Raw genomic sequence first — 13,709 nt, 5'->3', positions numbered from 1 at the left:
TGGACGGAAATGAAGTGTTCCATGGGGTCTTTGTGGTCCCCAACGGCATTATCAATCTCAGCTGTAAATTTAGCATCACGTGTGTATCAGGTCTTGGCCACCAAGGCAGCTCTGCTAATGTCCCTCCGGAACCCACACGTCTTACAGAAGCTGCTTGACAATAAAAGCACAGAATATTGCATGTCAGACTGGCCTGGGTTCAAATGACCTTCAGCAAGTTACATCCTCTCACCGACCTCAGTGTCCTCATCAGCTGAATGGGGGTATGAATAGTACTGACAGCCAGGGAGGATTAACTGGGATTATATGGCAAAGCTCCTAGTCCAGTGCCTGGCACATAGTAGGTGCTCCCCCACGAAGCAGAGGCGCCAGTCCTGCCGGCAGAAGGGTGACCGTGGCTGCTTCTGTCTTTTCAGCGGCTCCAACAGGAGCTGGGGCTGGGCCATGGCAGGGAGCAGCAGCATCCTGGCAGAGTTTGGATCCCTGCACTTAGAGTTCTTACACCTCACCGAGCTCTCTGGCAACCAGGTCTTCGCAGAAAAGGCAAGTCTTCTCCCCTGCCCTCTCCCTTCCCCACAGAGAGCAGAGGGTGAGCACCCAGCCTGTGGCAGGGAGATGGACTATGGGCCGGCTGGAGGGTGGGTGGGGAGCCCCCAGGCCTCTAGACGCCACCAGTGTAGCAAGTGATTGTTCCTGATGCCAGGTGGCAGGGATCGTGAGTGCAGGGAGTAACCAGGATTCCTCAAAGGGCAGGGAAGAGACAAAGCTGCCGGCAAGAAGGTTTTCCCTGGTATGTGTGAGCTCGGTGGCAGCCACACGTATGTGAAATCTGGAGAACGTGCAACAACTGAAAACTAGGCATCAGCTTGTGTTGGCAGGAATTGGCCACACAGCGCAGAGTCCTCTTTCCAGAGACATTTAACTTTTTCGTGTGAGATCTGCCTGCTTTTTCCTCCCAGATGCCTGTCTAGCTCGTGCTGTCAGCAGGCTGGCAAAGCAATTTCACTCCACAGTAGAGGCACACGTCTGTTCCTTCTTATTGTTACTGGGCTGGCTATGGCCACAAGGGGTGCAGAGAGCTGGCATCCAGGCCTTCGTCCATCCTGACAGCTGGCCATTCCTGCCCCCCTGTGATACCCTCCAGGAGCAGTTCCTCAGTGTCACAGCCCTTGGCAGTCCCACTATCTGGAAGTGTCTCCATAGGTCTAACCCTAAACGCAAAAAAGGGAAATGTACACACACCACCCTCAGATACCACTTGTCCCTTCCTGAGTCCTGCCCTCCAAGAAGAAGGAGGCCCCCACTCCCCAGCCCTTCACTTTCCCCCAAATGTTAGTCTCTTAGAATGCCAAGGGAGCTGGGAGATCAGAGTCACACCTCTGCCCAGTGGCTCCCAGTTTTGTGTCAGCCAGCCAGCCTGAAAGCATCACCTAGCGCACAGGTGAAGATTTCTGAATGTCGCCCAGGCCCAGGAATCTGCATTTTAAATAAGCATCCATGTGCTTTTTAGGACCACTGCTTATTCAGTGTGGGAATCCACCCAAGTGTTCTTAAGGTCGCTTCTCTGTGCTGGGGCTCACTACCACCCTTGAACAGCCCCTCATGTTGTCAGACCTCCCTTCAGAAGCTTTTCCTTATATTGAGGGGACTCTGCCTCCCTGGGATGCCCCAGCTCAACAGCTCATGCAATAAATTCAGTCCCACTTCTAATGGGTCTTATTTTCTGATCCTTTTTCCCGCCTCCAGGCCCTCCCTCCCCACAGCCTCCCTATTTCCACTGCTCTTGAGCCAGGCTCCTCTAGGAATGTCATGGCCGTGATGTTGGAGTGACACAAGGGCTCAGTCTAGTCCCTACTAGTCTGGAGATACCACTGCCTGGGCACCTACTATGTGTAGGGTACCAAATAGTAGCTCTCATTCTCCCATCAACCCTATGAGGTGTGTGTCTTCTGTTATCCCCATTTTACAGAAGAGGAAATTGAGACTCAGAGAGGTTCAATCACTTGTCCTGGGTCATCCAGCTGGTAAGTGATAAAGTAGAGACTGAAACCCAAGATTTTCCAGCTCTGAAGCCCACATACTTTCAAGACCAGATCAGTGTAACAGGCTTCAGGCTTTATCTCAAGAGTCCATCCACCTCTCTGTCTGTCTCTCTCTACATTTACATTCTCCAGATACTTTCATCCCCCATCATGCCTCCCACAGAGGCGATTATTGGCAGTCAACAAATTGGCCCAAATTCTAGAAGCGCTCGCACCCTCTGGGGGAGCTAATTTAGCCTGCTTCACTGCTCACCACCAAAACAGTTGAGAATAACTCAGGTACAAGCACACTCCTGTCCCTGATAATGGACTCCGTTAACATAAATGGATATGAGATCTGATGTGGCAAAGCAAAGTGCCGTCCCCTGGAAAGAAAGGTCTGACAGCTGAAAGGCTGCTTTCCCTGCTCCTCGCCTTGTAGATAAATCTGCGAGCATGATACAGTTCAGTCCCCGAGGGCCCTTCTGTCCTGCAGAGTCTGTACTGGGAGAATTTCGTGTACTGCCAGACAGCACACGCCGATGGATAATGCCTTCCTCCATCCTGCCTCTCGCCCTTCCTACCCCCAGAGGTTGCAAATCCAGCCTCTTGCTCCAGATGTAGTGACCTCTGCTACGCATTGCTGCATGGTCCCTGCCCTGATGCATGTCAGACCTAGGGGCTGCTCTGAGTGATCAGACACACCTGACTCAAGTCCTGGCTCTGCCACTTAAAACCTCGTGACCATGGGCAAGTGACTGAACCTCTCTGAGATCTGGTGTCTTGTCTGTTAAACTGAGATAATAGTACTGTATAGGTAGTTATGAGGGTTGGAGATCATATATGGCTCAGAGGAACTGAGACATGTTAACAGCTGTTGTTATTGTTATTAAAACCCTGAGATACCTGTTAGGGAAACAGGAATGTTGAGGAGCCCAGGCTTCTCTGGAAAGTTTCCTACGGTGTCAGATAAAATAACGTATTACCAGGCTGAACCATATGAAATTGCCAGAGTTTAACCATTTCTGACCTATTAAAAAGGCAGTTTTGTCTAGCACTTACAAATGAGTTACTATCACTTATACCAGCCCAATCCTAAAAAGACTCGTCCCCAGAAGGGACACACAATGAGGAAGGGGTGAGGGGTGGGGACCGGCAGGGCCCCAGGCAGAGCGGTCAGTGCAGAGGTGGGGGTCATGCCCCACCTGGTACTTGAGCAACAGGGCAGGGCCAGCTCACACCTCCGGGTGGAACCAGCTGTTGGTTACTCCACTCTCCCTTCCTGCCTCTCTGGACCCAAACCAGCTGCCTCCATCCTCAGTGAGCTGGGAGTTGGCAGGCTTCCCAGGGAAAGTGAAGATGTGCCTGGTGTCCATCTCTCGGCAGGTCAGGAATATCCGAAAGGTCCTTAGGAAGATTGACAAGCCCTTCGGCCTCTACCCCAACTTCCTCAGCCCAGTGAGTGGGAACTGGATGCAACGTGAGTACCAGGCCGCTGCTGCCCCCTCCTTCAGCAGACTCCTGCCAAGCTTCCCAGCCCCACTGTGCGAGGCACCCTGGGCAGAGTGAGGAGCGATGCATTTATCAGAGCCACCTACCAGCGAGGCATTTGCTCGAGGCTCCTGGATACCACCTGCCTGCCAGACATCGGGCGGAGTATTCACTGCTCTCATCGCCCTTGTGACAGATGTGATGGCTGCCATATAGGAAGGCCCTTCCCTGTGCATCCCCTGCATGCTGGCTGTCTCCAGCCTTCCATCAAGGCTACAGCCTTCCACTTCTTACCATGCCCACTGCAGCCTCCTTCATCATCCCCCAAACTTGCAGGAGTGTTCCAGATAGATGTTTACTACAAAGGGGACTCCGAGAAAAGCCATGCATCTTCTCCCAGCCCCTTTGATCTGGTTCCCCACCTCCAACTTTAACTTTTTAAAAAATATTTAATCAGATCCTAACTATACAGCAATTATAAAAATCATGAACTCATCACTGGTATCTTCCACCTGTTAAGAATCAATCCCAGGATTTCCTGCTGTTCTATGTTCAGAGGCTTTTTTTCAACCAGACAATTGTGGGTCACCTGTGGATTCTCATTCACAGCCCCTAGTTCCACCCACTGAAACAGAAAGGGGCTAGGGGCCCCCAGGATAGCACCCTTGATAAGAAGCAAATCTCTGCCTTGGCCTCCTGACCACAGCCCTGGTCGTGTGGTCACAGCAGAAATTGGTGGTGGCGGGTTCTGTGGGTCCTGCCTCTAGGAACTTCCCAACACTTGCACAGAGCCCCACCTCCACTGCCTCTACCCAAACAAGGGCCAGTCTCCCTTTCCCTGCCTCCAACCCCATTTATGGCATCAGCAAGGGCTCAGGAGAAAGTAGACATTAGTCTAATCATTGCACAGCTGGGGAATTCACTTTATCTCTTTGAGCCTTAGTTTCCTCTCCTGCAAAATGGGAGAAGAGCAGATTCTTAATGTTCTTAATGTACCTTAGAGAGATGTGGGAATGATGATCAGAAGCTTGCAGGAAGCAGATTTCACTTGTCTTCCAAAGATGACGTGGGGCTGTCCCAAAAGGTAATGAGCGCCCATCACTAAAAGTATGCCCATGGGGCCTGGAGGGCCAGCTGGCCAGCCTGCAAATATACTGTGAGGAAGCTACAAAGGCCCGTCCTTCTAACCCAGAGCTTCCATGATCCACAGGTCCAGGAAGCCCAGAAAATTAGACCCAGGAATTTTCCTTGGTAATGACCTCACTCTTAAGGAGCCTCCTGTAAAAACTGCTTATAGAAATACAAAGTATTTTCAACCAAAACAGAGTGCCAAATTCCAAAGTGCTGGGAGAAAATGAAGGTTTGAATTACAGATTATGGCCACAGGAAGAGACAGTTCAATAACTGTTAACTGCCTTTAATTGCAAGGCCAGACTGGGTAAAGAGATAAACTGCCAGCGTTAGCTGCTCCAGGACAATGCAGCAAAACCCATAAAAAGAAAGAAAGGGGCGTGGCTTCCCAGCCTGAACAGCTACCTTGGCAAATTATAGGGGAGGCCCCCCAACCCGCTGACAAGCATAATTTTCTTTTCAGGCTGCACCAGGGGTCACAGAGTCAGTCACATATCGAAAATTGATTCATATTAATAAAATATGAATCTGAGGCCTGCTGAATTGCAGAGGGAAGGTTATAAAGAGCCCTGCTCATCTGGGCATCTGCCTTCCTCCTCCTCTGACTTTGGCACCGGGGGTCATCTCAGGTTTTCTGTGGTTTTCATTTTTTTTTACAGTGATTGTGTATTTTTTCAATAGATGATAACATTCCCAACTTGTATAAGCTAAGTTTGTGTTCTTTTCTCCCCTTAAGTCCTCTGTGTAGCCCATTTGCAACCACAGAAATTGCAACTTAGAGAGTCAAGGGACAACCAGGGCTGCATCCCAGCCCCAGGCCTCTGCTCTTGCCTGCTCCCCACTCCTGCCTGAAGCTGCACTTTAGGGTAACGGGAGGCCAGACCAGCCCGCCGCTAGGATTTCACAGCCAGGATTAGTCCACCAGGCTCCTGCTGGCACCACACACAGATGAGAGCAACCCCAGCAGAGCTGCCGAGAGCTCACAGAGCCACCAGCCCCTCATCTTGGCCCCTGGAGTGGCCCGTCCTCCTTGTCCACTGCCCGAATCCCACATCCTTGGCGAGAGAGAAGCGGCAAGTGCATTTTCTCCCCTGGAGCAGGAGCGTGAGCTGCCCATCAGCTCCAGCCTGGCGGCCTCCCCCAGCTTGATGCTGCTTTTCTGCCGGCAGCTTCCCAGGCTTGTAGGGTGGCTGCCTTCTGCTGCCGAGTGTGATGGGAGTTGTTGACTTGGACAGAAAGAGCAGAACACACCTCTGCTCTAGGGCTCAGCACACCAACTGTGTGCCTTTCACATTTACGGATCAGGAGACTGAGGCCCAGGGAGTACTGGCTGGCCCTGAGCCAGTGGCAGATCCATGTCTCTGATTCCCATTCCTGCTCTTCTCCCCGTGTGCCCCATGTTGCCAGGGAAGACACTACACACACAATGGCTAGACGGCAGTGGGACCTCCAGCCGAGGCCCTGGGAGACTATACACATATCCCCAAGAGGCTGTCATGTCTCAGTCGCCTGTGGAACTCCTGCGTCCTGCCTACCCTCTCCTGCACACACCTGCCAGGTGAAGCCCTCAATCTTGTCACTCACACAGTGTGCAGTCACATGATGAAGTCCAGGTTTTTTGGCTTGGCATTCAAGGCCCTTCCATGCCTGCCTTCTGCTCATTCAGGGCTCGCTGGGCACCTGCTGTGTGCCTCACATGTGTTGGGCATGAATGTGAGTCATACGTGGTCCCTCCCCACAGCCCTTGTTGGGGACAGACTCACTAACAGGTGCTGAGAACACAGTGCTGGGAGCAGCCAAGGGCAAGGCTCATGCCCAGCAACGTGGGCCAGCTGCTGCTGGAAACCTCAGTGTTGTGGGACATGGAGGAAAGCCTTCCTGAGCTGAGGTGAAGCAGCAAGGAGGCATTAGCCACACAAGGTGGGGAGGGGTGTCCCTGGCAGAGGATCATCACAGGTGAGCTCAAGCATGGAAGGCAGCAGGGAGGGAGATGCTAGCAGTATCTGGGGTGGAGGAAAAACAGTGAGAGGAGGCAGGCCCGGGAGGTGAGTGTGGTGACCATGCCCCCGGCTGTATGCCCAGCCAGGGCCCCTTCTGTGGAGGTTGACCCGCTCTGACCTCCAGCTCCCCCCGACCCTCCTCTGCACAGACCTCCTGCCCCAGCCGTGGACACACCATCCACATCCCGAGCCTGGCACAGGTCCGCCCCATCTCTGTGCTTGCCTCAGCTGTGTCCTCCCCCTAGGAACGGGGTTGCCAGGGCAGAGGAAGGGGGAGAGGATGCTGTGCTGGTTCCATCTTCTCTTGTCACTTAACGAAGTCCAGCCATACTCACCCCCTCCCGCGTCTCCCCAAGCTTTATCTGATCTGTTCCCATTTTTATAAGTGCTTGTTCCGTTCCTGAACCCCTGCTTGGCCATGATTTGTTTATGGAGGGGCTGGCAGGGGCCCTGAAGGGCTGGTTTACTGAGGGGGCCTCCTGTCACCCCCTTTCCTGGTTCCCATCTGTCTTTACCCTCCGACTCTTGGTCCTTCTTTCTTCACACCTATCCTTTCTTTCTATCTGTTTTCATTCTCTGATTGACTGTGTAAAGATGCAGAAAGTGAGAGCATTACCAGCTTGGTGGCTTTGGCCGAGCGGTTTAGGCTCAACTTTCACTCTCCTCATCTGGGAAATAGGGTTCATAGTGCTTACCTTACAGGATTCTTGGGAAGATTGTTAGAAATAATCCAGTAAAGTTCCCGGCCTCAGCAAATGGTAACTGTTGCTGTATTCTCAATTTCTTTCTCTCTTCCCCCACCCCACTTTCCCTCTCCTCTCTCTTTCTACCCACTCTTTCTCCAGAGGAGCTGAAAATCCTCTTCCCATTCCCCCAACTCTGCCTTAATCCACCCCCTTCCCTTCCTCTCTCTGTTTCTCTGCTTAACAGGGAACTGCAGTTTGCTTTTTGTTGTGTCTATTAAACGCCTTTATGTTTCACTGCTGTTAATTGTTAGAGTCAGTGAGTGAAGTGTTTCCTTGTCTTCTGCAATTAAGTGCTCCTCTGTCAGCCCTCTCTCCTCAGACAGCCCTGGGTGGGGACACCTGTTCACTCCTGGAGGTCCTGCCCCACCAGGGCAGAGGGAGGCGTCCTCAACCTGGTTTTCCCTCCCCCCTCTCCCCCTGCTCCTTTGAACTCCCTTTGTCCCAATTTGCTAAATTTAAACTCGGCTTTTTCAGAAGGGCTCTGTGCTCTGACCAACTAAATTAAGCCTCTCAGTGCTCCTTTCCATGGCCTTTTATGAACCTGCCCAGCATTAATTACCATGTTTGTCACCAGGTAATAAAAATCTCTGAACTTCCTGCTACCGGATTATCTTTTTAAAGAAATGCAACTCACTTACAGTTGATAACCAGAGGCCCTGCCGTCCTCAGCCTACCAAAGCCATGTGATTTATTGCAGCTGGATAAGCCTCTGCACTTTTGTGCAGGACAAGCGTGCTCAAGTCAGCCCTGGTTTCCCCAGTCGGAGGCTATGCCTCCCTCATCCCCTGTTCTGCTGAGGGCTTACAGGCTGAGGATTAAATGCTCGCTCCCCACCAAAGCTGGCGGGCAAGTCGTGCAGGGTTAGTCCCACCGGTGGCCTCAGCAAGTGGAGATCATGTTCCTGTCCTCTCTCCCCTCATAGACCACGTCTCGGTTGGAGGACTCGGGGACAGTTTTTATGAATATTTGATCAAATCCTGGCTGATGTCGGCCAAGACAGATACGGAGGCTAAAGATATGTACTACGAAGCTTTGGAGGTAAGAGGGCACCTGATTCTTCATGGGTGGTTGGTCATTGGCTCCTGGCTCTCACGTGGCCCCTGAGAGACCCCCACCCCCCACCCTCACTCCGGGTTAGCTGGCTAGAGGAACAGCCAGACAGTCCCCTCCCCAGCCTGGCACTTTGTACGCCCTATCTTGTGACTCTTCTCAAACACCTTGAAAGTAGGGCCCTGTGAGCGGCCTCATTTTACACATGCAAAACCAAGCTCTAGGAGGTGAAGTCATTTGTCTGAGGTCTCACAGGAAGCAGCAGGCAGTCTGATTCAGAAACCACAGCGTCTGTGCTTCAGGTGATGTGTCAGAGCCCAGAGCACAGCCAGACGGTAGGCTAGGAGCCCCCAAGTGAGGCTGCCAAAGTAAGACCTTCAGTTATCTTCCTGCTGAACCAGAGGTGACATAATTAGCACATCCAAGCTGGGAGGGGCCTCCAGTTCTGTGCCTTCTCATTATGTGGGTGGAAACCAAGGCCCAGAGAGGGGAAGCCACACAGGGCAGAACTGGAGGAGCTGGAGCTAGAGCCATGTCTCCTAAGCCAGCCCCCAGGCTCTCCCCCCTGTCCCTCAGCAACCCTGGTCCGTCCATGGAGTGTGGGATGAACAAGGATGCTAGGCTCAGATGAGTCCCTCCAAGGAGGCAGGGGCTGTAGAACAGATGGGGAGTTGGTTAGCCTGGGCTGTTGGGAAGGGGCCTATGGAATCCCATCTGCCCATTAATAGATACCTTTGAGCCCAACTGAACAAAAGGCACTGGGCACGCTCCAGGCCTTAGTTTCCTCAAAAAGTACATTGATCAAGTTGGATGCTGCCACCTTGGTCTAAGCCACTACCTTATGTCCCCTAAACTGGACTCCTTGCTTCCCCTCACCCTCCCTCTAAGTCAGTTCTTCCACAGCAGCCAGAGCTGGAAATGCATGTCCCTCCCTTCGTGGCTCCCTTAGCTCTGGGAATAAACCAAGCTCCTCACCTCTGCCCACCGTCCTTAATCTGGGCCTGCCAGTCACCTGAACTCTCTCCCCTTTACTTTCTGAGCTCTGGTCCCTGCCTTCCCCAGACACATCAGACTCATTCCCACCTCAGGGCTTTTGTACTTGCTCTACCTGGAATATTAACTCAAATGGCTGCGTCCTGCTCATTGGTCAACTCAAGTGCCATTGAAATTAGCCTCTCCCGGCTTCTCGCTTTCACATACTTTAGGCTTATTATTATTAGTCGTCTTCACCCTTATCAGCATCTAAAATGATCATGTGTGCATATTTGTTTCTTGTTCATTGTCTATCTTCTTGAGCTGTCTAGAGCAAGGATCTTGTCTAGTCATTCACCCTGAATGCTCCACTCCCAAAACAATGCGTGGTACCTGCCTAGTACCTAGGAGTCATACAATCACTATTTTGTGAACAAACGGATGGATGGATGGATGGAAGGAGGGAGGGAGAGAAGGAATGAAGGCAAGAAGGATATAGATGGGTGGGTGGGCGGGTGGGCAGATAGATGATTGGATGGATGAGTGAGTGGATGGATGGATAAATGGATGAGTGAATGGATGGATAGGTGGACATGGGTGGATGGGTGGTTAGACATGGGTGTGGGCAGTTGATTGGATGGATGAATGATATACAACTACAGTCTGATCACATGAATCCTGCCAGGAATGGTAGTCTTTAAAAGAAGCACATTGGAACAGGCCTCCCAGGCCGTACACCCTTTAAACTGTGGGCTTGCTGATAAATTTTCCCTGCCCAGCTCCCTGGCACCAAGACCTCAGTCATGAAGCAGCTTCTGGGACCCCAGTCCCAGCTCAGTCCGGCTCAGCCCCATTCACTCTGAGCTTCTGCGGTTGAGCTTCAACTGCAGCCAGCACTTCCTGTCAGGGATTAGCGTTCAGGTTCAGCCAGTGGCAGGGTGTGCTGCCTGGAGAGGCCCTTTCTGCCCTTTCTGCCCTTTCTGCCTTCCTTGCAGAGTAAACATAAAGTTAACGAGCAGCCCGGTTTCTAGCCCTCAGGGCACACTGTAGTTGAGGCTTCAAGGGAAGAAATGGCCATGAATTATTTAAGGAAACGGGGAGCTTTATAGAAGCACTTGATTGAACAGGAGAGAACTCAGCTTTGCTCCTGCATTTGATCTCCCCAGTGAAGAGCCTGCAGTGTCTCTGACCCTGGATAAAGGCTGGGCCTCTGGCGAGTCTGGGGCTTTGAAGAATGTTCTGGTGGTTGTCAACCTTGTTGCCATGTTAAAAATCACCTGGGGAGCTATAAAATCCCAATGCCCAGGCTGCACCCCAACAAGGTTACTTCAGAACCTCTGGGCTGGGGCCCAAGCAACAGCCTTGAGAGCTGCCCCAGGGGCTCCTGTGTGCTGGTTAGAGCAATGCCCAGCTAGGATGGGCGTGGGGGGTTCAGACAGGCTGGCCGAGCACACCCTTGGGGGTCATGGGAGAGGGGGCAACGAGAAGAACAGGGAGCTCTTGTCCCCACAGGCTCCTCTGGGCAGGTATGCTGGGTGCCTGGTCTTATTTACCCGCTTCTTGCAGATAATGAAACCGAGACTCAGAAACACCCAACATCACATAGCAACAAGTGTCAGAGCCAGGGCGCAAACACGAGTCTCACTGACTCCAGATGCAGGGCTCCTGCCTCCGCTTACCAGCTGCCAGATCACAGAGGAGCTTGCTTGGCCTGAGGGCCCTCTCAGGAGTGTGCAGGTGGAGAGCCCTCCAGGAGGCAGTGGAAGGAACAGTCAGTGCCAGGTGCTGAGCCAGTCTTTGAATAGCCAGCCTCATGACCATCCCAGGAGTTATTATTCCCATTTTACAGATGAAGAAATGGAGTTTTCAGAAAAGTGAAATAACTTGCTCAAAGGCACCCAACTCTCAGACTGCAGAACTGAGATTCAAACTCAACTCTTTGCTATGCCTCTTGCTATGACTTTAGCCTTTTTACCAGTCAGTTGCCAGCCTGTTCTGTCTTGTGTTTTGCTTAGGGTTTTAGAAAGCCTTGGTTTTTTGTTTTGTTTTTAACCTTTGCATTTGCTTGTCTCATTTGTAACCTCAAAGAGAGACTGTCCTATCATTTCCTCTTTACTACAATTATTTAGCTTGAGGTTAACCCCAAATAGAAAGAACTGGTGGGAGACAGTCTTGAAGGTGCAGATTTCTAGCTGCAGTAGGGAGGCCTCCTGGGATCTCCCCGGGTGTCTGTGTTCTCTCTTAAGTGTTGACAACGAGTAACTAAACCAGGTTTCCGCACCCGGGGTTAGCCCTGCCACCCCTTCCCACACCAGCATGCTTAGCAATGCAGAGCAGCTGCAGTGGACTCAACTCTGCCCGGGAACCATGGCCCAGCCTAGAGGTGGCAGCTCTCTTGGCCTCCCCAGTGCTTCTCCCCATGGGGAGCAGGTGCCCTGACACGTTAACATGATCAGAGCTTCCCCATCTGCCACTCAGCGAGGGTCCTGCAGCCAGCCCACCAGCCTGGGCCTTACAGAGGGAAAAGGGAAAAACATATCAAGGAGCAAATGTTTGAGCATCTCCCACATGCCAGGCATTGGCTGGAGCTTGGTGGTGGTGGCTTCTGCCATCACCCAGCACTCAGAGTCCTGGGAGAGAGACAGATGTTCCACAGAAACACATAAAAATGGGTGCACACACGTCAGAAGAGCACCATGTAGAAAGATAACAGGGTAGTAGAGTAACGGGGCTGCAGTGGGATAGATTGGGTTGTCCTTGCCAAGGAAGTGGCATCCTGGAGGGACCTGAAGGCAGAGCTGGAGGTAGAGTTGGGACAGAAGCTTGCAGGAGAAGCAGTGGTTGTGGCAAAGCCCTGAGACAGGTGGAAAATGGTCTTCGTGGCGGTCATGGGGCAGAGAACTTCTGTGGCCTCACTCTGCAAAGTAGGACCCCTCCCCAAGCTTCTGTCTGGCCCCTCAATTTGTTTCATCCAAAGAACTGATCACAAATCATGATTCTTGCTTCTATTTGATTTTGTTGGAAAGTCTCTGCACTTACAGGTGAGCTCCCTGAGGCTAGGTCCAGGCCGGTCTTCAGGGCTGTGTCCCCTGCCTAGAACACAGCGCTCCGAAAATTTCATTGAGGGAGAAGGGTGGGGGTGTGGGTGGCACATGAATGAAAAGAGGCCGATGTGGTTGGGGCAGGGGCAGAAGGAGAGAGGGCCAGGGGCAGACTGGAGAGGAATTATAATAGCCAGCATTTATTAAAGATTCCCTGTGCTGAGAAACATGCTAAGCTCTGCAGACACATCCAGTTTAACCCTCACAATCCTATGAAGCGGTTCATGCTCTTATCCCCATTTTATACATGAGGAAATTGAGGCACAGAGAGAACATAGAACCTGCCCAATGTCACACAGCTTGGATCTGGTAGAAATGGGGTTTGAACCAGAGGAGTGGGCACCTGGGCGTCATGTTTGAGGCATTAGGCTAAACCTCAATATACAGATCAAGGAGTGCTGGACTTTTGTCTGAGAGCCCTGGGAAACCGTGGGAGTTGTTAAACAGGCAGGAGATGCAGTCTGGTCTGCTGTTTACAGAGTGCGGAGACCACGCCCCCCCCCCAACCCGGAGAACAGCTTGGAGGGGCAAGAGTAGAGTCGGAGGCCCAGTCCGGGGCCCCAGAGGCTCTGCCCTAGATGAGGACCCACAGGCTCATCGAGTCCAGCCTTGTGACTGTGTGGGTGGCTCCCAGGGACTAATGGCAGGGAGTTGGGGACACAATGGCCTGACACCTACACCCCCCAACATCCCGGGGGCCTTTTCCAACAGCATCACCTCTTGTGGGAGCAGCAGAGTGTTCTCAAAGCCCCTTGCCACCGAAAGGAGCAGCCGTCGGGTAGTGAAAGGACTGTGCTTGGGCATCTGGGGGTCCTTGTCCTGAGCCTGGTGTGTTGGGCGGCCTGGAGCAAGCCACTTGACCCCTTTGTCCATACCGGCCACTACAGCCCATGTACCTGACTTGTGGGCCTTGAATGAGGAAGCATGTGATAAGGAAGGGCCTGTAAGAGCAGCTCTTATTTTCTGCGGGTCCTTTTTGAGAAGCTGATCAAATATATGGACCTTTTTCCCATGAAAATACCTTCAAAGTGTCTCCTACAAATTTGAGGGTACTCTGGATCACCTCAAGCTCATCCATCCACAGGCCAACTGGGCTTCAGGTTCAGATTCCCTATCAGAGAATATAATGGAGAATGATAATGATTTTTTAAAGATTTTTTTCCTAAAAATATTTTGAATGTGGAAGATTTAAAAGTC

At 52.0% G+C, this 13,709-nt stretch overlaps 1 protein-coding gene across 1 annotated transcript in view; it reads left to right on the top strand.

Annotated features, from left to right (window-relative positions):
• Window positions 1–13,709, top strand: part of MAN1C1 (mannosidase alpha class 1C member 1) — a 128,264-nt gene that overhangs the window by 102,878 nt on the left and 11,677 nt on the right. The window contains exons 6-8 of the mRNA XM_010993703.3: window positions 417–543; window positions 3,408–3,501; window positions 8,312–8,427. Of these exons, the coding sequence (XP_010992005.2) occupies window positions 417–543; window positions 3,408–3,501; window positions 8,312–8,427 (337 nt within the window). The remainder of the gene's footprint in view (window positions 1–416; window positions 544–3,407; window positions 3,502–8,311; window positions 8,428–13,709) is intronic.

Source organism: Camelus dromedarius, chromosome 14, assembly GCF_036321535.1.
Source record: "Camelus dromedarius isolate mCamDro1 chromosome 14, mCamDro1.pat, whole genome shotgun sequence".
NCBI lineage: Eukaryota > Metazoa > Chordata > Mammalia > Artiodactyla > Camelidae > Camelus > Camelus dromedarius.
This window is presented reverse-complemented; position numbering and strand designations above follow the sequence as displayed.